The 23546-nt window shown below is 43.8% G+C and overlaps 1 protein-coding gene across 4 annotated transcripts in view; it reads left to right on the top strand.

The window, feature by feature from the left end:
- The window catches only part of tenm3 (teneurin transmembrane protein 3), a 1130593-nt gene extending 1107423 nt beyond the window's left edge, over nt 1-23170 (top strand). For all 4 annotated transcript variants that reach the window (XM_078561809.1, XM_078561821.1, XM_078561828.1 and 1 more), the window contains 6 exons: nt 1534-1709; nt 5661-5896; nt 8143-8439; nt 8748-10359; nt 18822-18952; nt 21476-23170. In XM_078561809.1, coding sequence (XP_078417935.1) covers nt 1534-1709; nt 5661-5896; nt 8143-8439; nt 8748-10359; nt 18822-18952; nt 21476-22231 — 3208 coding nt within the window. In that variant the 3' untranslated portion in view covers nt 22232-23170. The remainder of the gene's footprint in view (nt 1-1533; nt 1710-5660; nt 5897-8142; nt 8440-8747; nt 10360-18821; nt 18953-21475) is intronic.
- The last annotated feature ends 376 nt before the right edge of the window (nt 23171-23546 follow it).

Genomic DNA, 23546 nt, shown 5'->3' on the forward strand with positions numbered 1-23546 from the left:
TATTCTTGTTCATTTTTGGGATGTGGGCTTCGCTGGCTGGGCCAGCATTTGTTGCCCATCCCTAATTGCTCTCGAGAAGGTGTTGGTGAGCTGCCTTCTTGAACCGCTGCAGTCCATGTGGTATAGGTACACCTACAGTGCTGTTTTGTTCCTTTTGCCCCCCTCATTCTAACTCTTACCATCCTGAAAGTAGAAGCATTTGCTGGAACATACAATAGGTAGACATCCAATTCCTTGCCCTTTCCTTATGTGTGAGTGTGGACAGTTTTCCACTTCTACACTCATCAGATCCCAATATTCCACCTTTACTCGGTGTCACAAACCGGCAAGCATAAGTGGTCCTGGCTTGAGCATCATCAGACTTCAACCATAGGGAGTTGAGTTCTATTCCGTGCCCTCCAAACAACTTCAGTCCCCTTTAAAGCAGCACTTATAAACACCAGAGGCTTTCCCTCCCTGTTCCCATAATACACATCCAATGCGATTTTTGTTGGATTGGTCAACTAAAGGCCTGAGGATGCGCTTGCCACCCAATTAAGGACGGTGGGCAGGCTCCTGAACACAGGAGGGGCCAATAGGAGGCCCTCCGGTAGTGAGAAAGTTGCTGCCTGCCATTTGAAGTTAAGGGAGAGAGAAGGTAATCTCTCCGTAAGGCAGCAGGTGTGGCCGTTTTTCTGTATCGGCAGCAGGGTTTGGGGGAACCCTCCTCTCACTGGCCATGTTTCAGCCACCACAGGGGACCAGCTGCCTGCTGGAAAATGGGACCCTTAGCAGCCTCAGTTGGCTTACGGGCGGGTAGCGGATTTGCCCGCGGCACCCCCTGACCTGGCCTCTTTAAGAACGGCCCAGACACAGGACCATGCTGGCACGCCGGCCAGCAGCGGGAAATTCCAGGCTCGCCAGCCTCCGTTCCTACCTTTGGCGGGCTGCCAAAATTCTGCCCATCATGTCCCAGCCCTTTTCCGTCTGCAGAGATATTGACGGCGAAATTTCTCTTTGGCAGAAGTGCAGAACAGGTGAAGGTGGTTTGTACACCCTGTCCAATTTCACCCCCGTCACCCCCTCTACATTATTACAGTGGAACAGGCTGAGCTGTGTCAGCTTGAGTTTTTCACTCAGTTGCATTCAAGGTCAGAGAGAATTTTTGGTTTGATCTTCTTGGATGTGTTGCCTGTGGTTATTCACCTCCCTCAGGAGGTTAAAGAAATCAGGAAGATTCCATGACAGGATAGATTGTACATGCTCTGTTGGACTGATCTTAACTGAAATTCTAGGTCAGTCAGTGGAAATGTTCTGCACATGGAGTGTTATATAAGGGAATTTCTGTGAGAGGTGATTCTAAAAGGGGCTCCTGCCTTTGAAAAAATATATCAGAATTTGCTTCTTGAGGTCCAGCATTACATTTTATTGGTAAAAGTGAAGGAGAATATTATTATTTTTCAGGAAGGCCATTTGCCTTAAAGGGTAAGTGCTTAAAAAATAAATCCTTCAGTCTCCTGTTAAAAAGGCCACTCTTTAAATTGCTTTCTTCAGCTATGACAGCGAGGGCCGACTGACGAATGTCACGTTTCCCACTGGTGTGGTCTCGAATCTCCATGGGGCGATGGAGAAGGCAATAACTGTGAATATTGAAACGTCCAACAGGGAGGATGATGTCACCATCACCACCAACCTTTCTTCAGTGGATGCCTTCTACACCCTTGTCCAAGGTACATTAGCGGTACTCCGCACACTGCTGACATCGTTTCACCAAACTCATACTCAGGCCCACAATGTTTGCAATTAATGCTCCAAACCACAAGGCTCATTGGGCAGGCATTTGTGTTTCATTGCTGAAAGGAACATATCACTGTTCAAGTCAGGGCAGAATTTCTAGGTGACAAGTGGAGAATTTAGATAGAGGCTGTGCGATTTTTCTGTGGTGGGGAGGGGGGTCAAGTTTCAGATGTCTCGCAGTATCTCTGGGGTGGGATCAGCAGCTTTCCCCAGAGGAGCATCATAGATAGCCGAAAGTTGTTGTCTCCTTCATTTCTCCGGGTTGTTGGGGGTGGTGGTAAGGTGGAGCGGGCAGGATGGAAGGGTTCCATCGGCCTTCTCCGAAAGTCATTATGGGAGATTGGGAGAACCGTGTGGAATTTCCTGTCCATGACACATGAGCAGAAGCTCTTTGGCAACAGACAAGCACAGCAACAGATGAGAGTGGTGAGCCTGTGGAATTCGTTACCACAGAAAGTAGTTGAGACCAAAACATTGTATGTTTTCAAGAAGGAGTTAGATATAGCTCTAGAGGCAAAAGGGATCAAAGGATATGGGGAGAAAGCGGGAGCAGGCTATTGAGTTGGATGATCAGCCATGATCATAATGAATGGCGGAGCAGGCTCGAAGGGCCAAATGGCCTACTCCTGCTCCTATTTTCTATGTTTCTATGTTTCTAGTTATAAGGAGTAAGTTGCTTGCTAATTGAGAATGTGATGTCACGGAGCTTGCTTGTTTCCTTTCATCTTCCAGGAAAGGCATTGCTATTGGACAGGGCGAATGGTGTGTGTGAGATTGTGCTGTTAACTGGATGAGGCAGGTTCACTCGGCCTGATGGCCCTTTCTCATTATTTCTGTCACGGATTGTGTTGCAGCTCACACAGGCTAGAGCCAGGGGAAGCACTAAGTCGAGCACTGGATAAGTTCAGCCTAGAGGTGAAAGACACTCTCAGTGGAAGTATTAGGCTGGGGGGTTGAGGGGGGGTTTATGTAGATATGGAAAGAGTTGATATTATGGAGGTGACGGTAAAAACATCTTCGTGATGGATCGGATGTGAGGTTTGAAATTTCAGCTCCTGCTCAGGATGGTGTGTGGTCAGATTCAGCTGGGCACAATATTCAAAGTGATCATCCTTATTGATAACAGCTTTACATTATCTGAATGCTTTTAGCAAATGACCAGTCACCACGCTTAAATTGTTTTCATCTTTCTTAATTGACATCCAGTCATTGCACATGTTTCATATTCCATTTGGGCATTACCTTCCATTTCTCTACATTAAAATTTTGAACCCCTTCCTTCGCCCCTGCACTTAATATCAAATAGGAAAGAATTCGTAAGCGTGAGGTGATGCACTATAAGTGTGAGGTGATGCACTTGGGTAGGACAAACAAGGCACAGGAATACACGATGAATGGTAGGACCCTGGGAAGCTTCGAGGATCAGAGGGACCTTGGTGTGCATGTCCACCGGTCCCTTAAGGTAGCGAGGCAGGTAGATAAGGTGGTTAAGAAGGCATATGGGATACTTGCCTTAATTAGCCGAGGCATAGAATATAAGAGCAGGGAGATTACACTGGAACTGTAAAACACTGGTTAGGCCACAGCTAGAGTATTGCGTGCAATTCTGGAATCCGCATTACAGGAAGGATGTGATTGCACTAGAGAGAGTGCAGAGGAGATTTACCAGGATGTTGCCTGGGCTGGGGAGTTTTCGTTATGAGGAGAGATTGGATAGACTGGGGTTATTTTCCCTGGAGCAGAGGAGATTGAGGGGGGGCATGATTGAGGTGTATAAAATTATGAGGGACATAGATAGGGTAGACAGGAAGGAACTTTTTCTCTTGATGGAGGGATCAATAACCAGGGGGCATAGATTTAAGGTAAGGGGCAGGAGGTTTAGAGGGGATGTGAGGAAGAAATATTTCACCCAGAGGGTGGTGGGAATCTGGAACTCACTGCCTGAAGGAGTGGTAGGAGCAGAAACCCTCATAACATTTAAGAAGTATTTGGATGTGCACTTGCGATGCCATGGCATACAAGGCTATGGGCCTAGTGCTGGAAAATGGGATTAGAATAGTTAGGTACTTGTTTGACCAGTGCAGACTCGATGGGCCGAAGGGCCTTTTTCTGTGCTGTAGACCCCTATGACTCTATGAATAAAGTATAAGAAATGCCCACCTTTAGTTAATGTCTGAAGAACTCTTTTTTTATCCTTACATTTTTGGTTGAGTTTTAGAGTTTTTCAAAGGAAAAAGTAGTGTTATTCCACATATTATTAATACAGTTGAGTCACGGGTAGCACCATTGTTATATCTGATGCACTAGCACCAATGAGATATATTAAATCACGCTGCACTCGGTGTGCTGATTGTTGTATAGGTTGTAAGCAGTTGGGTGACACATCTCCCTCAAAGGATGGCTGCACTTGGCAGGAAGGAAACCAGAATGCGCAATATCATCTCTGAAGATACCCAATTGAACTCACTATCAGTCCAAGGACTAGCTATAGTTTGCTAAAAACGGAACTGGAGTCCAATGTGGACATGCATAAGTTGAAAGCCTTACATTAGCTCCTGGTTACCCAGCTTCAAGTCAATGAGCTTCTTTATATGCATCTTTAGAAAACCATGTGGTTCCCAAGGCCTCCCCACCCTCTGACCTGTTACCAGCAAAGCACTGAAGGAATAAATAGCAGAGGGTGGAAGAGATATTGAGGAGAGTAAAACACTGCTGAGCATATTCTAAATGAGTAAAGAGCAAACCCTGGAGTTTAGGGGTTAAAATTGAAATCTCTGTGCATGCTTTTTAACAAAGTCATTAACCTGTCAAAAATGAATCAACAACTTTTTTTAAATGCCCACACAGGAATTTGATGTTAGTATATTAGCTGGTGTTAATGGAGCCCAGTGGAACCACAACCACCTCATCAACCCCCTCCCCGCCCCCGAGCCCCCCTCATTCACTCGTTCTTCAGGTTACAGTGAAGTTCATACCCTGAGCAGCTTGGTACAAACCCTCCTGACATCGCAACCTTCTTTTGACTGTCGGTCAAGCAGGAGTGTTGTGATCAGGCAATTGTTACAATACTAAGGCAGCTATAAAACACTATCAGTCACACCAACTCAACCATAGGGAAACTGAGGATTCAAGCATGGCCGTATGTTCTCTCTCTCTCTCTGGCTCCAGTTATTTGGTCTCAGGTGAGGTGGGAATGGGAAGGAAGGGCCTACATTGGCGTAAGTATTTTTTAAAAAAATAACGAGATGCATCAAAAAACACCTTTTGACTATTTTGCAGTTTTCATATTGAGAGTAATGATGGTGAGTTCAGCAGCTACAGGTGCAGTATGAGACACTCTGATCCTGAAATGTATTTCCAACCAGTTTTCCAACCAGTGCATTTTGTCTTGTGAGTTCACGTTAGTCTTTTCTCTGTCATTCTGTTTTCGAAGATTAGCTCTTCATCGTATTGAAACACGACAAATATTAAAGGGCCAACGAGATTCCAGTTAGACTTGCAAATGTGTATCTATAAGAAAATAGCCATCGTGTTTCTAAAGTAATTATGGTGGATTCACACGATGGATTTGATAGAGTAGGAGCCAGACTTAAACCGAACACGGTGTAGTGTCGTTTTACATTGAGGCAGCAAAATGTAAGAATAGAAATTACATAAATATTTAATGCCCTTCTATCCCGTTCCTTCAATGGAGGCATTAAGTGATAACATCACCAAAAATCATTTCTCAGCTGTATTCTTTAAGAATTATGATGCTTTAGAAATAAAAATTTAGGCCTGTGGCAGGTGCACCTTTTAAATCTGCAGTGTTATTACTTTATGAATATTAATGTTTAGATGTACATTTGCTTTTTGATTAATATTAATTTTCTATTGTATTTTAGATCAACTGAGAAACAGCTACCAGGTTGGTTATGATAGCTCCCTCCGGGTAATGTACGCCAATGGCATGGATACTAACTTCCAGACAGAGCCCCATATCTTGGCTGGCACAGTGAATCCTATCATAGCACGGCGCAACATCACGCTCCCTGTGGAAAACAGTCTGAACCTGGTGGAGTGGCGGTTCAGAAAGGAACAAACCAGAGGGAAGATCAGTATCTTTGGGCGCAAACTGAGGGTAAATAGCCTTCTGTTAATGAATCATTAACTGTTACCTTTGTTTCCTTCAAACCGGTTAGACACTAGCAACTGAAAAGTCCGCTTGTTGTAAACTCACTGAATCACATTGCAGGGCGCATTTTTCTGTTCCTGTGCCTAGGTTATAGGATATCCTGCACCTAGGAAAGATTGGGAAATTGAGCAAGGAGGAACACAACGCCAGTCAAAACCAATCCAATGTTTCAGCCATTAATTTAAATTGCTAAAGAAGAGGGAGGGCCCCCTTAAGAATGTGCACTCCCTTACCTGGTTTCCCAATGCGCGTTACACTCAGGTGATCCACTGGGTGTGGAAAACTCTTTTTGTCACCTGTGGCTTAGTTAGTAGCATTCTTGGCTTCTAAGTTAGATGGTTGTAGGTTCAAGTCCTACCCCAGGACATGAGCACAAGAATCTAGGTTGGCACTCCAGTGCAATACTGAAGGTGTGCTGCGCTGTCGAGTTAAACCAAAGACAAGCCTTGTCTCTTTCCCTGGAAAAGGTCCAATGACACTATATTGAAGAAGAGCCAGGGAGTTGACCTAGTTTGTATTTGCAGCCCTAATCAACATCACAAAAACAGATTATTTGGTTATTATTACATTGCTATTTGTGGGATCTTGCTGTGTACAAATTGGCTGATGCAGTTCCTGCCTTACAATAATGACTATGCTTCAGAAGTACTGTAAAGCACTTTTGGATGTCCTGAGACCATGAAAGGCACCATATAAATGCTAGTCTTTTTTGAACAAATTGCCGTGGAGACAACTCCTGATCTTTACCAATGAGCTCTGCCAGGATTACGTATGTGTGACTTTTGGCTGAGAACAGGGCCGGGTTTAGCTGTGATACTTCTCTAAGATCCTGCATGAATATGGCTACTTGAGCAAGATGGTAGTGAGCAAACCGTACCTCAAAAAATTTTTTTGTGTAATTGGGTATTTGTTGGTTGATTTTTAACAACCAGCACAGGTTGAATTTTAACAAGCACCATTCAGTGGTTCCATCCTGTGGAACCCTTCATACAAGCTTTGCTTGAAGGTCAAGGCAATGACAGTTTTCAAAACTGGCACCTGTATTAGTTGTAATAGTTATATTAAACAGTGCTGTACATTTTGATGCATGTTACACTGGAAGCGTCACTCATGAGCGTCAACATTGAGAGAACAAGGGATTGTCAATGAACGCCAACAACTCTTTAATGTTGGAGTATTGTGACTGACTAACCTCGAGCACCCCCAACCCCCTCTCATTATAGCGACATTTTCACTGATCAACATCACAGAAGCAACTTGTGCTTATATAGTGCCTTCAGTGTAGTAAATTGTCACAAGGCACTTCACATAAGCATCATAAAATGAAAGCTTGAGACCAAACCATGTAAGGAGATGTTCGGGCAGATGATCAAAAACTTGACAAAGAGTTAGTTTTTAGGGAGCATCTTAAAGGTGGAAAGAGAGTCAGAGAGGTTTAATGAATGAATTCCAGAGCTTAGGACCTTGGTAACTGAATTATAATGGCATTCTAAGTCACTGGCATCACATCACTAAAGTGAGGTTGTGATTGCCCAACATCATCCTTCCATTTGTGGTGTTTCACTAACATCACTTCGCCATTATAGTGAAACTATCATTGATCAATTGCACACCCTGCCCCCCCCAGCAATGCCTACCACCAGCAAATCATTAGGATTGTCACTGACCAATTCTCTCTCTTCAGGTGCCATGCCCTAAGAGGGCACTGGCGACCATGGACTTCCATGTGTTGGTTCATGTTTATGCTTGGCAAGGTACTGCTATGGTTACCCTGTGCACTGGCACATCCTTTTTTTTTGTGAATAATAGTGGGTAATGGATCAAGCCTTGCTTCTTTTTCGAAAATGAACAAGCCCTAGTCATTAATGGAGCTCAGGGAGGTTGGTGCCTTGGGAAGACTTGAAAGTGGACAATCTCAAATGTTTTGCTAATGAATGTTTTGCTAATAATGTGAACTTGCAGCAGTTTAGTGTGAAACAGGCTTGAACAGAAGCCAAGCTGTCTTTTAACATATTGAAAGGCAGTTAAACTTGCTCTTCAGTTACATCAAGAATTCTGTCAAGTACTTTGCGCCAAGGAAGGATCAATCACTCTGAGTACTCTTTAGAAAACAGCTAGTTTGTCTGAAAAGCAATAAGGGGGTGGGAACATGAATGCTCCTAATTGATTTGTTCCGGGTGTTTTTATCTAAGGTGAACGGCAGGAACCTCCTCTCCATTGACTTTGATCGAACAACTCGGACAGAGAGGATCTATGATGATCACCGTAAATTTCAGCTGAGGATCCTCTACGATCAGTCAGGCCACCCCACTCTCTGGCTACCCAGCAGCCGGCTAACAGCTGTTAACATCACTTATTCCTCTACCGGCCAAATCTCCGGTATTCAGCGGGGCCCGCTGGGAGAAAGAATTGAGTACGATACCCAGGGGAGAATTGTGTCCCGTGTACTGAATGACGGAAAAACCTGGAGTTACACGTACCTCGACAAGGTGAGGAACAAGGGAGTACCTACTGTACGCAGAAGAGTTTGATGGCATACCATTTCTCTTAACTGTGTCTGACACAAAATGAAGTGTAGCCTGGCATGGCGTAGTTGTACATTATGTGGTTGGAACTAATAATCTGAAGCTTCAAATTTACACGTCCAAGTAGATTATGCCAAGCTTTGCTAAAGACTTGTAGGTCAAGGATGACTTAATTAAACAAATGCATTATCATTTGGAGTGTTAATTTCTTCTGTCATCTAATTTGCATTTTCATTCCTAAGTATGCAATTATATTCTGTTCTATTTTACAGTCCATGGTGCTACTTCTCCACAGCCAGCGGCAGTACATTTTCGAGTATGACTTACTGGATCGTCTGTCTGCAGTCACGATGCCCAGTGTTGCCCGTCACACCATGCAGACCATTCGCTCCATTGGCTATTACCGTAACATTTATAACCCTCCGGAAAGCAACGCCTCCATGATTGTGGACTACAGTGAGGAAGGACTGCTCCTGCAGACAGCTTACCTGGGAACAGGCCGGCGCGTGCTCTACAAGTACAGGCGGATGTCTAAGCTGTCCGAGCTCCTGTATGACAGCACACGTGTCAGCTTCACCTATGACGAGACCGCCGGGGTGCTCAAGACGGTGAACCTGCAGAGCGAGGGCTTTATCTGCACCATCAGATACCGGCAAATTGGCCCTCTGATCGACAGGCAGATCTTCCGTTTCAGCGAAGATGGGATGGTGAACGCTCGCTTCGATTACAGCTACGACAACAACTTCCGGGTGACCAGTATGCAAGCTGTCATCAACGAGACCCCTTTGCCGATTGACCTGTACCAATTCGATGACATATCAGGCAAATTTGAGCAGTTTGGGAAATTTGGCGTTATCTACTACGACATCAACCAGATCATTTCGACAGCCGTGATGACCTACACCAAACATTTCGATGCACACGGGCGAATCAAGGAGATCCAGTACGAAATATTCCGGTCGCTGATGTACTGGATCACCATTCAGTACGACAACATGGGGCGAGTTACAAAGCGAGAGATGAAGATTGGCCCCTTTGCCAACACCACCAAATATGGCTATGAGTATGATGTTGACGGGCAGCTACAAACCGTCTACTTGAATGACAAGATCATGTGGCGATACAACTACGATTTGAACGGCAACTTGCATTTGCTAAACCCAGGTAGCAGTGCCCGCCTGACCCCTCTACGCTACGACCTACGAGACCGAATCACTCGCTTAGGTGATGTCCAGTATAGGCTGGACGAAGATGGCTTCCTGCATCAGCGAGGGGGTGACATTTTTGAATACAATTCCAAGGGGCTTTTGACTAGAGTGTACAGCAAAGCTGGTGGCTGGAACATACAGTACCGTTATGATGGCCTAGGACGTCGCGTCTCTAGCAAGACCAGCATCGGTCAGCACCTTCAGTTCTTCTACGCTGACCTGAACTACCCAAACCGAATAACTCATGTCTATAATCACTCCAGCTCTGAGATCACTTCCCTCTATTATGACCTTCAGGGCCACGTTTTTGCCATGGAGATTAGCAGTGGGGAGGAGTTCTACATTGCTTCGGACAATACTGGCACGCCACTAGCCGTGTTCAGCAGCAATGGTCTGATGATTAAGCAAATTCAATATACCGCCTACGGCGAAATATACCTGGATTCCAACCCTGACTTTCAGCTCGTAATAGGGTTCCACGGCGGCCTCTATGATCCTTTAACTAAGCTGATTCACTTTGGTGAGAAGGACTATGATATCCTGGCTGGCCGATGGACAACGCCTGACATCACCGTTTGGACGAAAGTTGCCAGTGACCCGGCGCCGTTCAACCTGTACATGTTCAGAAACAACAACCCTGTGGGCAAAGTCGAGAATATCAAGGATTACATTACAGGTAAGGAAAGTCAACCAAACCAAGTAATTTGGATAAATCTGTCAAAGTGCACGTTTACTGAATGAGGAGTTGGCAAAACGTCTCCAAGCCGATTGTTCAGTATGTCGAAGAGACAAGTTAAAAATCCCTTGAGCGGGTGTGGAAGTTGGGGAGAATTATTGTCACGTGGAAGTACTGGTGTTGTGAAGGAAATGTCATGGGAAGATCAAAGGAGCAGCTGGTATAAATGGGTTAAATAAAAGATGTTTCTGGAGATAGAAATAGTTTGATAAATACAGTGAGAGGGGGTTGACAGATGTGTATATTGTTTTCCAGGATGTGATAAGATGGGGTTGATTGATATTTTATCATACCACAGGGCAACACTTCTGCAGAAAATTTGATGCTGGAATTTTGAGAGGAAAAAAAAATCATCTGTTGTTTATAACCCAGCGTGAGTTAAAAAGCAAAGTGCTGTTGCTGCTCAGAGATATGTCAACTCCCTGCACCTTTTCCCACAAACAGACTGCATAGTTTGGTGTGCACATAACCATTTGAAGGCAGTGCTGGCATCGTTCCATTTGTTTGCTTCCCATCAAATTGCACCCATTTTGGAAGTAGGTGTTAGAACTTGGCTGCCAGTTGCTGAATGAGAGAACTGAAGCCTAGTCTTTGCACACTTACAAACTCCCATTTACACACACATACACACACACACGCGCACACACACACGCATAAACAAACAAGCCCTCTTTCAGCCTGCTCTTTCTGAATCCCCAGTTAATATCTACCAACTGAATACAGTTAACGCCCAATTGATATACAATTAACATTAGGTGTCCTTGTTTTTGTTTACAGGTGGAATCTAATTTTAAAGTATTAAAATCAGCTCTATGTATTTAAAATGGGTTTAACCGTGCCTTAACTTGCATCAAGTCCTGATCACCCATCACCCCCATACTCGCTGACCTGCTTTGTCACCTGGTCAAACAATGCCTTGATTTTAAAATTTTCATCCATGCTTTCAAGTCTCTCCATGGCCTCCAGCATCTCTGATTTATTTAATCAGCCCGTCATCGGTATCCTTGCTTTCAGCTGCCTAGAATCTAAGCTCTAGAATACCCTCCCTTAAACACCTCGCCATCTTTACCTCACATTCCTCCTTTAAGACGTTCCTTAAAATCCAGCTCTTTGACCTCATTTGGCCATCTGACCTGAAATTTCCTATGTGCCTCGGTGACATATTTTTATTTATAACGTCCTTGTGAAGTGCCTTGGGATCGTCTTATTACATTAAAGGCTGTACCTAAATCTAATTCATTGTTGCTTATGCTCAGTGTCCACACTTTGCATGTGAGCCATACTCTGAATGTCAGTGTACTATAAGCAATTATAACCGGGCCTAATTCTGAAGCCCACAAACACATTTCCCAGTGGGTGCTATTCTATAACCCTGACTGATTGAAGTGAGTACCAAGACTGATTCTTGCTTCTTGAGCTAAAACTGCTGAGGCTAATCTTAGCAGCATCACTTGTCATCCCAGTTAAGATCCTGCAGATCGGAACGTGGGATTTTATTGGTGTTTATGAATCAGTTCGACATTTATATACGTTAATCCACTGCCCATTGAGAGAGATTCTTCACTGATTTATTTTACTTTGGCTGTTATCATCAACATTACATTTTACTTCTCTCCTACTTCCCAATGTTAATAATGAAAATGAGGCCTTAGGTAGTCCTGATTAGGAGAAGAAGGCTTCTTCTATGATGGCTTTTCTGACATTATACATTGCAAGTGGCTTTACAGCAATTAGATTGATAGAGCAAATGAATGTCATTTAAAGGTACTTTATGAATATTGAAATGGAAATAATCAAGAGAACACAAAACATCTGAAATGGCAAGACTCCACTTGCAGTGCGGAACTTCATTTGCTTGGAGCATAACATCCCGGATTGCTTGGCGCAGCGTGAATCGGCTGTGTTGACCTCTGGCTCTGCCGTCCATACTCTCGTCAAATGACATTCTGTGCCAGATTTTCAAACTCCAGCAGGGTCAGGACCCGGCATGGGTATTATTGAAAATCATGGTCCTGGAGTTCGCCTACAGGATCCCAGTGCCTCCGAGCCAGTTCCCAATTTTCAAAGGGTCAGCTGTAGGCGGGAGGGAGGGAACAAGGAGCCCACTCGGCATCAATTCCCAGCCCATTATGCACCTTTAGGAGCTTGTTAAGCGGCCGGGGCATTCTGGAAGGCAACTTTCAGTTCTGATTTCAGCAAACCAGTACCGGCTGGTACACATTAGTGCACAACTATCATGTTCATTGCGAAGCCAAAGAAAAGTTCTTCTGATGGTAGAAGTTATGGGGCCCTCAGGTAATATTAGCCAGAATGTACGCATTACCTTAATTTGGCCCGGTCGACCTCCAGAACAATAATTTATCCTCCTGGCCCTCTGGCGAGCTGCTCTCTTCAGCAAGGCAGTGGCAGGCCTCAACATGGCCGCTCTCTGCTTTTGCCACCGGTGCCGTGCAAGCAGCTCCCACTTCCTGGGCAGATTTGCACCACTGATTGAGCATCCAAGATGCCTCCTGCCCAATTAGGGCATTTATATATATTTTTTAAAGTGTTTCAAGATCGATGCAGTTCAGGACCTGGAATACATCTGGATGTCAGGTTCCCGACTTTGATTTAAAAACCTGCCCTCTGTGCGGGGAGCAGAGTCTCTCAACTTCAAAGCTAAAATTGCATCCCTTATTTCTTCTCCCATGTACATCTCTTAGGCAGCTTGCAGAAACCACATGAACCTTATTTAATTTTAAAATAGCTTTGTACTATCAACTTTACATTAGCACAAAGTCCAGTCCTGTTTTTGGTTTTTAGATTTTGAGAGGATTTTTCTTTTCTCTGATGTGAGGCAGCAGGGAGCTCACTACGCGATTGGAATCTGAGAGGTCAAATGGAAGACTAAGAAAGGAGCATGTTCAGTGGCTTGTTGCTGAGATTAGAGTCTGCAGCCTGAGTCTGGAGCAGGATTTGACCTTGTTTGATAGATGTGCTATATTAGACATGAAAATGCAGCAAAGGAAAATCATCTTGTGCAGAGAAAATAGTAGCCCACAAATTGGGCATGATCTTCCATGTTTATTTGGAGCAGATCACCATGGTTACTGTCAAAATCTGTACAGCACAATGATGTGATACGGTTGTCACATGGTGAGGAAGAATTGAATGATTATATTGGTGAATTTAGCGTAGATGCCATTATAGTCTTCACTGATGTTATAATAATATAAGAAGCAACTAAAATACACAGACAGTGATTGAGACAAAAAAGCTCCTGGAAATATAGTTTTCAATATTTGTTACAATATAACAAATAATTAGAAAACCAGGAAAATGGGCAATTTACCACTAACTTACTTTATTCTCCTTTGTTCCATCTGATCCCGAAGTTAGCGACTTCTGGTTGGCGATAGTCCCACTACTGCTGGCTGTATATCAACATCGTACCCGCAGCCATCTTTAGTGAATGTTGCACCATGTGCCACCACCGTCTATTTGTGTGCTCAAATACTGAGTGCTGGAGGTGTGTTCGAAGCAGGGAGTGGGGCAATCCAGTACAACAAGGTTGGACATGTAGATTTGTACGCATGTGCACGCAAATGTTCCACAATGCACATGGACACACTCTCCAACACGCACGCGTGTGTGTGGTACACAGCACATACATGCACAGGGCACCACACAGAGGTGACAGTCATTACTTTGCAATCAGGAGCAGGAACTGTGATTGATGGCTTAACACTCCCCCAGTTAACAAACACCAAGACCAGTCAAGAGTACAGTTAGTGCTCACTTAAAATTGTATTTGCATTCCTGAAAAAGCTACAGATTTTCCCATTAAAACCAATGTAAAATCTGTATTTGGGTTATGTAGCACCTTTATCATCAGGAAAAAAGCATTAAAACATTATACTTTGCAAGGTGAGAATTCAGCAAAGGAAAATCACCTTGTGCAGAGAAGAGTCTGCATAGAAGAGTGTAGAAGATAAACCAAATCAGTCTGGAAGGCAGAGCATCCAGTTGGAGCAGCAGCCAGAACAAAGCGAACCTGAGGGTGAACGGCGCCAGTGGAGCTTCTCAATAAAAGCCTGAGGGTCAAGACGCAGATGAAGCCAGTCGGAACAGCAGCTAACCCCAACAGGAACCCCGCCAGAATTCGAAAAGGCTGACGAAAGTGACATCAGTGCAAAGCAGAGAGCTAATTGGTAGGTAGTGGGTAAGTTGTTTTTCTCCGCTTTAAAGCTGCATTAAGGAAAGGTAAGAGTTCTAGCTTTTTCTTTAAAAAAAAAGAAACTTAAATACCTTTCTGTGGCTTAAATCTAAATCTAGGTTAAGAGTATTGTAGCTAAAGATATGGCAGGGGAACTCAGTTCCGTGTGGTGCACGGCCTGCAGGATGTGGGAAGTCTTAGACGCCCCTGGCAGTCTGGATGACCACATCTGCAGGAATTGCCGCCGGTTTGACCAGTTGGAGCGCCGGGTTTCAGAGCTTGAGCATTGACTCGAGGCACAGCAATGTATCCACGGGGCTGAGAGTTACGTGGGTAGCACGTTTTTAGACATGGTCATTCCACGGCTTAAGGAAATGCAGTCAGAGAGGGAATGGGTGACCACCAGTCAGAAGAAGAGAGGCAGGCAGGTAGTCAGGAAAGCCCCAGAGCGCATCTCACTTGAGAACTGTTTTTCTGTGTTGGAAAATGGTGAGAGTGACGGTTCCTCTGGGCAGTGCAGCCGGAGCCCAGCTGCACAAGGGGGGAGGAGAAAGAGAAGAAGAGCAATATTGCTAAGAGACTCAATAGTGAGGGGTATAGACGGGTGTTTCTGCAGCTCCGTAGGTGAGCGGCGAGAGGCAGGAAGAGCAGCTTCGACTTGCAGGAGGCACGCCGCAATCTGGAGGGGTGGCGAGAGAGAGAGGGTCGGCAGCATCCAGGAGGGTTGGGGAGCGGCAGTGGCCTGAAACTGGAGGGTTGGCAGTGACTGAGAGAAGCAAGGAGTGGGAGAGGCCATGAGCTGGAGGGTCAGTGAGCCGGAGGGTCCGGGAGTGGGAGAGGCTGCTCCAAAATGGCCCCAATCGGATCACACAACACTAGGTCAGACCTGGTGCAAAACGACTTTAAAGTTAAACTTTTGATGCAAAACAAGGAGAGTGGCCCCATTAACTGACCGATGTTAAAGATGAACAACTTAAAATAGGGCAACTTAAAACAGGGACTTAGTGTACCTCTGCAGTGATCGCATTGATCAACATATTTGGACTTTTCCTGGATTGTGAGGCTCAGTGTCACACTGCACAACGCAGACCCCCACTGGCTCAGTGTCACACTGCACAACGCAGACCCTCACTGGCTCGGTGTCACACTGCACAATGCAGACCCTCACTGGCTCAGTGTCACACTGCACAATGCAGACCGTCACTGGCTCAGTGTCACACTGCACAACGCAGAGCCCCACTAGCTCAGTGTCACACTGCACAATGCAGACCATCACTGGCTCAGTGTCACACTGCACAATGCAGACCCTCACTGGCTCAGTGTCACACTGCACAATGCAGACCCTCACTGGCTCAGTGTCACACTGCACAACGCAGAGCCCCACTAGCTCAGTGTCACACTGCACAATGCAGACCCTCACTGGCTCAGTGTCACACTGCACGATGCAGACCCTCACTGGCTCAGTGTCACACTGCACAACGCAGAGCCCCACTAGCTCAGTGTCACACTCCACAATGCAGACCCTCACTGGCTCAGTGTCACACTGCACAACGCAGAGCCTCACTGGCTCAGTGTCACACTGCACGATGCAGACCCTCACAGGTTCGGTGTCACACTGCACAATGCAGACCCTCACTGGTTTATCAGAAGAACCTTTATCACTAAGCTTTCTGGGAAACATTAGAGCAACCATGCTTTAGAAATGAAGACTGCTAGTGTTACTTAGAGGAGCAGGAAAGGCAGGGCTTGGAGAACTGTTCAAACTTCTCCTCCCAAGTTATTATTGTCCAAAAGAATGAAGCCCTGTGGGTGGGTAAAAGTTTCCTTTTGTTGTGATCGGCTGTGTGTCTGTCACATAAATAGAGCTTCTTGCCTGAAGTCTCCTTGTAAGGACCCACCTGAATTCCCTAAGCCCAGAGAGCTCTGACACACGTTAGTAGCAGCTAAGACTTAGGGACACAGAGGTATGCTGGAATCACATGATATTCTGCCATTTGCCCAACCAGCATCATTGTACCCATTGAAATATTGGCTGGCAGGTTTATCCTATGACAGGGCTGCCTATACAGATGTCACTAATGAACCAGGCTGTGTGATCAGTCGTCCCCCATGCTCCGGATTTCATGTGGTCTTGCCTGGTACAGTTATCAGATTATCAAGTCTTCCATTCTGGGTTGACTCAGTTGCAGATTTCATCGACAGGCATGTCGCAATGCGGCCTCCTTAACCAGTTGATGAGAAAATTGCAGCTATGCTAAACTGTCATTGAGCACCCCAGAATATGTCTTTTAATTTATTCATAAGAAAAGCTTCAGTGAGTGCTGTGCATCCAAGCAAGGTAATTTTCAATAGTTTACTGACTGCATTAAAGCACTTATCGATGTTTCATTTACAGTGGTGGATATGTTTAAACCATAGATCAGTATGAATTCCAAATAAAACGGTACAAATATCGACTGCAGTTTGTTTCACTGTAAAAATGTGTGAAAAAAATCTTATCCTTACAATTGGCTGAAATGCTCTTGAGTAGAGAAGGCTAATTGGTCTGAATTTCTTCTCCAGACTGCAAGTAAACAGGCCCTGCTGCTGGAATTGTGTATATGCTTGCCTGCGCAGGTGGGAGGGTGTGGTGTGTGTGTGTTTCTGTATGTGTATGAGCGTGTGCTTTTGTATGTATTGTTATGACCACAGCCGATGTTAACTGCTGCGCAAACTAAATCCCTGAGGGAAACTTGGCTTATGGGCCATACCTTTTCTTTTGTATTCTGAAAAGAAGACGATGACGACATACCAATCTCAGCAGTAAGGCATCCAGTAACACTTTTGGAGTTTTAAACATTAAAAGTAAACATCTTGTTAACAAGAATAAAAGACAAATTTAATCACACGAGGTTACATTTACACAATTAAGGTTAGTCTTTCAAAACATTCCCCAAAAAAACTCTCTACTTGGTCAAACCCATAAGTAACACCTTCCAGGCAACACTTCCTTATAGATGTTTAACTATAAAATCTAGTAATATTACACAAGGCAAACTGTTGTAGCTTCAATAAAGGCATACCACATGACCTCTACCCTCTTCCACTCTGTGGTGGAATCCACTTCAGAATCAAACTGCTTGTTGTAGCCCAAGACTTCTCTGGCTTGACTGGATGGCTAATTCAAAAGGCATCCTCTCCCAGCCCAGAGCTGTAGCTATAGCTCAAACAGCTCCAGCTATCTCTATAGCTCCAGCTCAACAGCTACTCCAGCTATTCACAGTAACTCTAAAATATCTCTCTTCCCTTTCATCTTTGGTTCCATTGTTCTCACACCTCTTTGAAACTAAAATCCTTCCAAATATAAAATCTTGTATGTCTCTATCTTGTCATTGCTTTTGGGTCAATAAAACATAATATCCCCACTACTATTTACCTATGGAACTCCTGCAAGATGCAAACAGGTCCCTGAGACTCCTCTTTGATATTCAAATAAACTCACAACTTATCTGAAAATGCAAATGTTAGATCTAACCTGTTTACTTGTACCTCAAACTTAACACCTTTAACTTTTTAATGTTTTAAATCCCCTAGGCAACCTGACTCCTATCAATCCCTTGCCCAGTTTAATTAAATCTCTCACATACACACCACCCACACACACACCACCCACACACATACACACACCGCCTTCTTTACAGAATATATTCTTTACACAATATTCCCCAAAAATATATTTTTTAAATGACATCCATTCTCACAGTTTGTAGACATGTGTGATTACCTTCCAGTATGTGTTTGTAGTTATATGTATACACCATGAGGAAAGAAGCAGGTTCAGCTGTGATGAAGATCTGCACTATCGAGGCTTCCATATGGATATGGCCAATTGACTGAGGAACTCCTTAATGTCATAACCCTCCACCCACATCCCCTACTGCCATTACACTTCTCACTGTTATGCTCTGTTACAGCCATTATCAAAGGAGAATTGTGTAAAACATGGAGGAAAAGATGGTTCCCAAAAAGTGTATGTTTTTAGAAAATAAAGGCAGTGGTTGTACTTATAAATAACAGAGGTGATTACACACATCAAACATGCTGATGTTTCAAATGTGCATAAAAATAAGCATTCTCTTTGTAGTGTGTGGATCATCTGTTTCTGAAAGTGCTGAGTGTACCACACCTTCATTGGATTCTCCTTCTCAATATTATCTTGTCTCCACAGATGTCAACAGTTGGCTACTGATGTTTGGGTTCCAACTCCACAATGTTATTCCTGGTTTTCCTGTGCCCAGGCAGGGGCTGGAAGAACCTTCATATGAGCTTTTAAAGAGTCAAGAATGGGATGATGTACCGGTAAGATTCTTCATCACTATCGGTCATATGACTAAATAATAGAGTAAACCAAACCTTTGACTTCTGAGAGCAGAGTTGATGTCATGGAGGTGATGGGTTGATAACCCAGCTCCATGAAGGAAAAGGCCGAGTCATCAGCAAGTAATTAGGAAAGCTAATAGAATGTTATCATTTATTGTGAGAGTAATTGAATATAAAAGTAGGGAGGTTATGTTTCAGTTGTACAGGACACTGGTGAGACCACATCTGAACTACTGTGGGCAGTATTGGTCTACTTATTTAAGGAAGGGTGTAAATGCGTTAGAAGCAGTGCAGAGAAGGTTTTCTAGACAAATACCTGGAATGCGTGGGTTGTCTTATGAGGAAAGGTTGGACAGATTAGGCTTGTATCCACTGGAGTTCAGAAGAGTAAGAGGTGACTTGATTGAAACCTTTAAGATCCTGAGGGGTCTTGACAAAGTGGATGTGGAGAAGATGTTTCCCCTTGTGGGAGAATCTAAAACTAGGGGTCACTGTTTAAAAATAAGAGGTCGTCCACTTAAGACAAAGATCAGGAGAATTTTTTTTCTCTCAGAGGGTAGTGAATCTTTGGAACCCCCTTCCTCAAAAGGCGGTGGAAGCAGAGTCTTTGAATATTTTTAAGGCAGAGATAGATAGATTATTGATAAACAAGGGGGTAGGCAGGAAGTTACAATCAGATCAGCCATGATTTTATTGAATGGCAGAGCAGGCTCAAGGGGCTGAGTGACCTACTGCTGCTTCTAATTCATATGTTCAACACCTCCCCTTATTGTGAAATGGTGGCCATGAACTATCAGGAAGAAGCAGTTTCAAGTGTTGGTTTAAAATACCTTTTGGGGAAAGAAAAGGACAATTAAACATACAAACATTTCCCTTTTTCATAAAGTTAGGGCTGGATTCTCAGCTTCTATTCAACCCAGAATGAGGATAGGTTTGGACAATGAGACTTGCCTCACCATTGACCAGGATTTCCTTCCTCTACCCTGACCAGTTTCACCACAGGTTGCTCCTTCCCCTCCTGCCATATGCAAATGGAAGATTTCCCACTCATCCACCTGTGCTGTTAGTCTACATCAAAACTGAGCTCCAGAGAAATCCTTCCTATACATATAACCGTACAGACAAGAGTATTAGCTTCAGAGATAGGCTGGTTTGAGCCAATAGGATCTTTGCAGTAGTCATTGTTTCCATATAGCGACAGATTGTTGTCTTCAATGGTCAGAGGTACATTTAGCTGCTGACGCTTTGTGGTGCGAAAGATTTATCGTTTCTCAGCAAAAACGTGAAAGAAAATAATGCAGCCACATTTTAATAGTTTGAAACATCATTTCTTTTTCAATTAATTAAATAATACAACGCTGCAGCTGACAAAACAGATGTTCAATTGTTTTCATTGATATTTTTTTAAAGTTTGCAACTTATTTAGAAATGATCTTACCCATGGTTATTTTTCAATGGATGGTTCATTTATTGATTGCAATATGATGGTGAAATGAGTGTCGTGACTTCTCGCCATTTTCTCACTCCTCTCAAAAAGGCACATTCAAGGGAACTGGCATCCCTTCCATTACCTTGTCAAATGACAGCTCTTCATGTGTGGGCATAAAGTGTGTTTGACAGTGGGCTATTTGGCCATGGAGGAGGCAGCACATCTTGGCCTAACCCTACAAGACATCTGTATTACTTGATAGAGAGCAGGAGCTGTGCCACTGGCCCACATGCACTGAAATGAATTGCTGCACCCCTCTTGCCACTACCTTGTGTGTGAAGAAGTGTTTCCTGACATTATCCTTCTACAGCCGAGCTCTAATTTTAAGATCATGCCCGCTTGTTCTGAACTTCCCCCACCGGGGAAATAGTTTCTCTCTATCTACCCAATCACATCCTGTAAATCACCCTGAAACTTCTATACTCAAGGTAATACAAACCGAGCCTACTCAACCTATCCTTGTAATTTAGATCTTTTAACCCTGGTATCTTGCTGGTGAATCTGTGCTGCACTCCATCCAAGGCCAATTTAGCCTATCTGAGGTGCAGATCCCAGAACGGAACATTGTACTCTACACGGGCTCTAAGCAGGGCTTTAACTGTAGCACAATTTCCACTCCTTTGCATTCCAGTTCCCTTTAGATAAAGGCCAGCATTCCATTAGCCTTTTACATTTGTAGTAGTACCTATCCTTTAGTTTTCAGTGATTTCTATACATGCATCCCCTAATCTCTCCTCCACAGTTCTGAGCTTCTCATTGTTAGAAAATATCTTTCTTAGGTTCAAACTGGATGACCTCACGACTCCCCACATTGATTTACATTTACTAAATTGCATTGATGTTTCTTTAGATCCGCTTTGTATTTGGAAATGTATCTTACCATAATAGTTCCCTTGCAAGGTAAATAAGAAATACTACATTTAATAAAAAGGTTTTGCTTCAGAACAAAAAGGGAACTTTTTCTGTACTCACTCATACTTAACTCTTAAAATCTTTTTTGGCCTTGTTTCTAGTTTTTGTCTGGAGTGCAACAAACCGTAGCAAGACAAGCAGAGGCTTTTATGGGCCTGGGGAAAATGCCAGAAATTCAGACTGGCAAACACCAGGCCAGCGGAGCGAAGCCATGGCTCTGGTTTGGAACGGTCAAGTCTCTGGTCGGCAAGGGGGTCATGCTTGCAGTCAGTCAAGGAAAAGTGACGACCAACGTGCTCAACATCGCAAACGAAGACTGCATAAAAGTTGCGGCAGTACTAAATGGAGCGTACTACCTGGACAACTTACATTACACGATTGAGGGCAAAGACACTCACTACTTCATCAAAGCTGCCTCACCCGAAAGTGACCTCGGAACTCTGAGGCTGACCAGCGGGCGCAAGGCGTTAGAGAACGGCATCAACGTCACTGTTTCCCAGTCCACCACTGTGGTGAATGGCAGGACTCGAAGGTTTGCCGATGTCGAAATGCAGTACAGTGCTTTGTCTCTCCATGTTCGCTACGGGACGACTCTGGACGAGGAGAAGGCTCGCATACTGGAACAGGCCAGGCAGAGAGCGCTGGTGAGTGCTTGGACCCGAGAGCAGCAAAGAGTGAGAGACGGCGAGGAAGGGATCAGGTTATGGACAGAAGGAGAAAAGCGACAGCTTCTGAGCGCTGCCAAAGTGCAAGGATATGATGGGTACTATGTACTCTCTGTGGAGCAATACCCAGAGCTAGCAGACAGTGCGAACAATATTCAGTTCTTAAGACAGAACGAAATAGGAAAAAGGTAACACACAGGCTAGTTGGTGGCTGCCAAAGAAATAAACTTAGCACTGTCTTCTCTTTCTGGGGGAACAGAATATTAGTTTTGCTGCCCTTAGTTACCACATGGTAAACTGAGGAAACTGAAATATAACTGAAGCTTGAGCTAGACCTCTGTTCAAATCTATCTGTAGCACAAGTTCTTTCCTAGAGCTGTTGGAATTGGTGGAACTCTTTTTCTGCTCAGCTGGAGCCTACAAAGGTGAAGAAAGGTGGTTACTGCAAAAAGAAACTTCAAATCATCCTTGATAAATCAGATTGTCAACTGCTTCAAAAAAATAATTGTTTACAGTTGAATGCCACTACACCCAGACCCAAGGTTGGACTAACATGTAAAAAAAAAGCTTAACTGTTTTGTACTTGGCCAAATCTGTTGACTGTTTTCTGTTGTTTAAGAAACACTGTATTAAGCATTAGAATCAGTGTCCAGATACAGAAACTAACTGTGTATTATGACATGAGTAACCTTTGCTTACCAGAAGTAGTCTTAATCTTTCCCCACAGTAAGCAATGTAACACATTGGACCCGTGGCACAGAACACAAACAATGCAGTTTTATCACTGTACTGTGGAGCGGAGGGTTTCCCCCTGCTTTCAACTGTGCTGCTTTATACAATGACATTTTGTGCAAAGTTGTATTGACTGTGGCACCAACAGAAAATGACTCTTCTCAATTTTGCAATGCCATGGGATTTGCCTTGGGAAGTTACACGATATACAAGATCACCCTCACAACAAAGCGAAGGAAAACTTTTTTTCTTTTTTGTAAAGTGTGTGAGACCAGTACCTTATGGAGTTTTTATATGAATTCCAATTTACTGTTCATCAGATACTAGTCTCAAAAGATGTTAATTTATGTAAAGTGTTTCAAAGAAGTTTATACTTGAAAATAAAATCTTTAAAATACAGTGGCTGTCTTATAACCTGGTTTTTAATTTAAGGGGGAATGAGATGCTGCAAGGCAATCCTTTTCGCTATCGCATTTCATGTTCAAATCTATCACCCCTTATTACTTCTTAAAACCAATATATACCTTGATTTTGAGGAAAGTCCATTACTAAATTATTAAGTTGCCAGAGGTATATTTTCAGTATGTTAATGAAAATTTGGTCTGGATTTTAGAGTATGAAATGGAACTTGCATTAATGCAGCATTTGTGTCGTGGAAGATTGTGGCAAAAAAAATTGCAGAAAACATTCCTCAACTTGTGCAGAGAAATTGCATATATAAGGGGGTGAAACTTAATTTAATTTATGTCGGCCACCCTTTGAAGTCATTTATAAA

Source organism: Cetorhinus maximus, chromosome 2, assembly GCF_964194155.1.
Source record: "Cetorhinus maximus chromosome 2, sCetMax3.hap1.1, whole genome shotgun sequence".
In the NCBI taxonomy this organism is placed as follows: domain Eukaryota; kingdom Metazoa; phylum Chordata; class Chondrichthyes; order Lamniformes; family Cetorhinidae; genus Cetorhinus; species Cetorhinus maximus.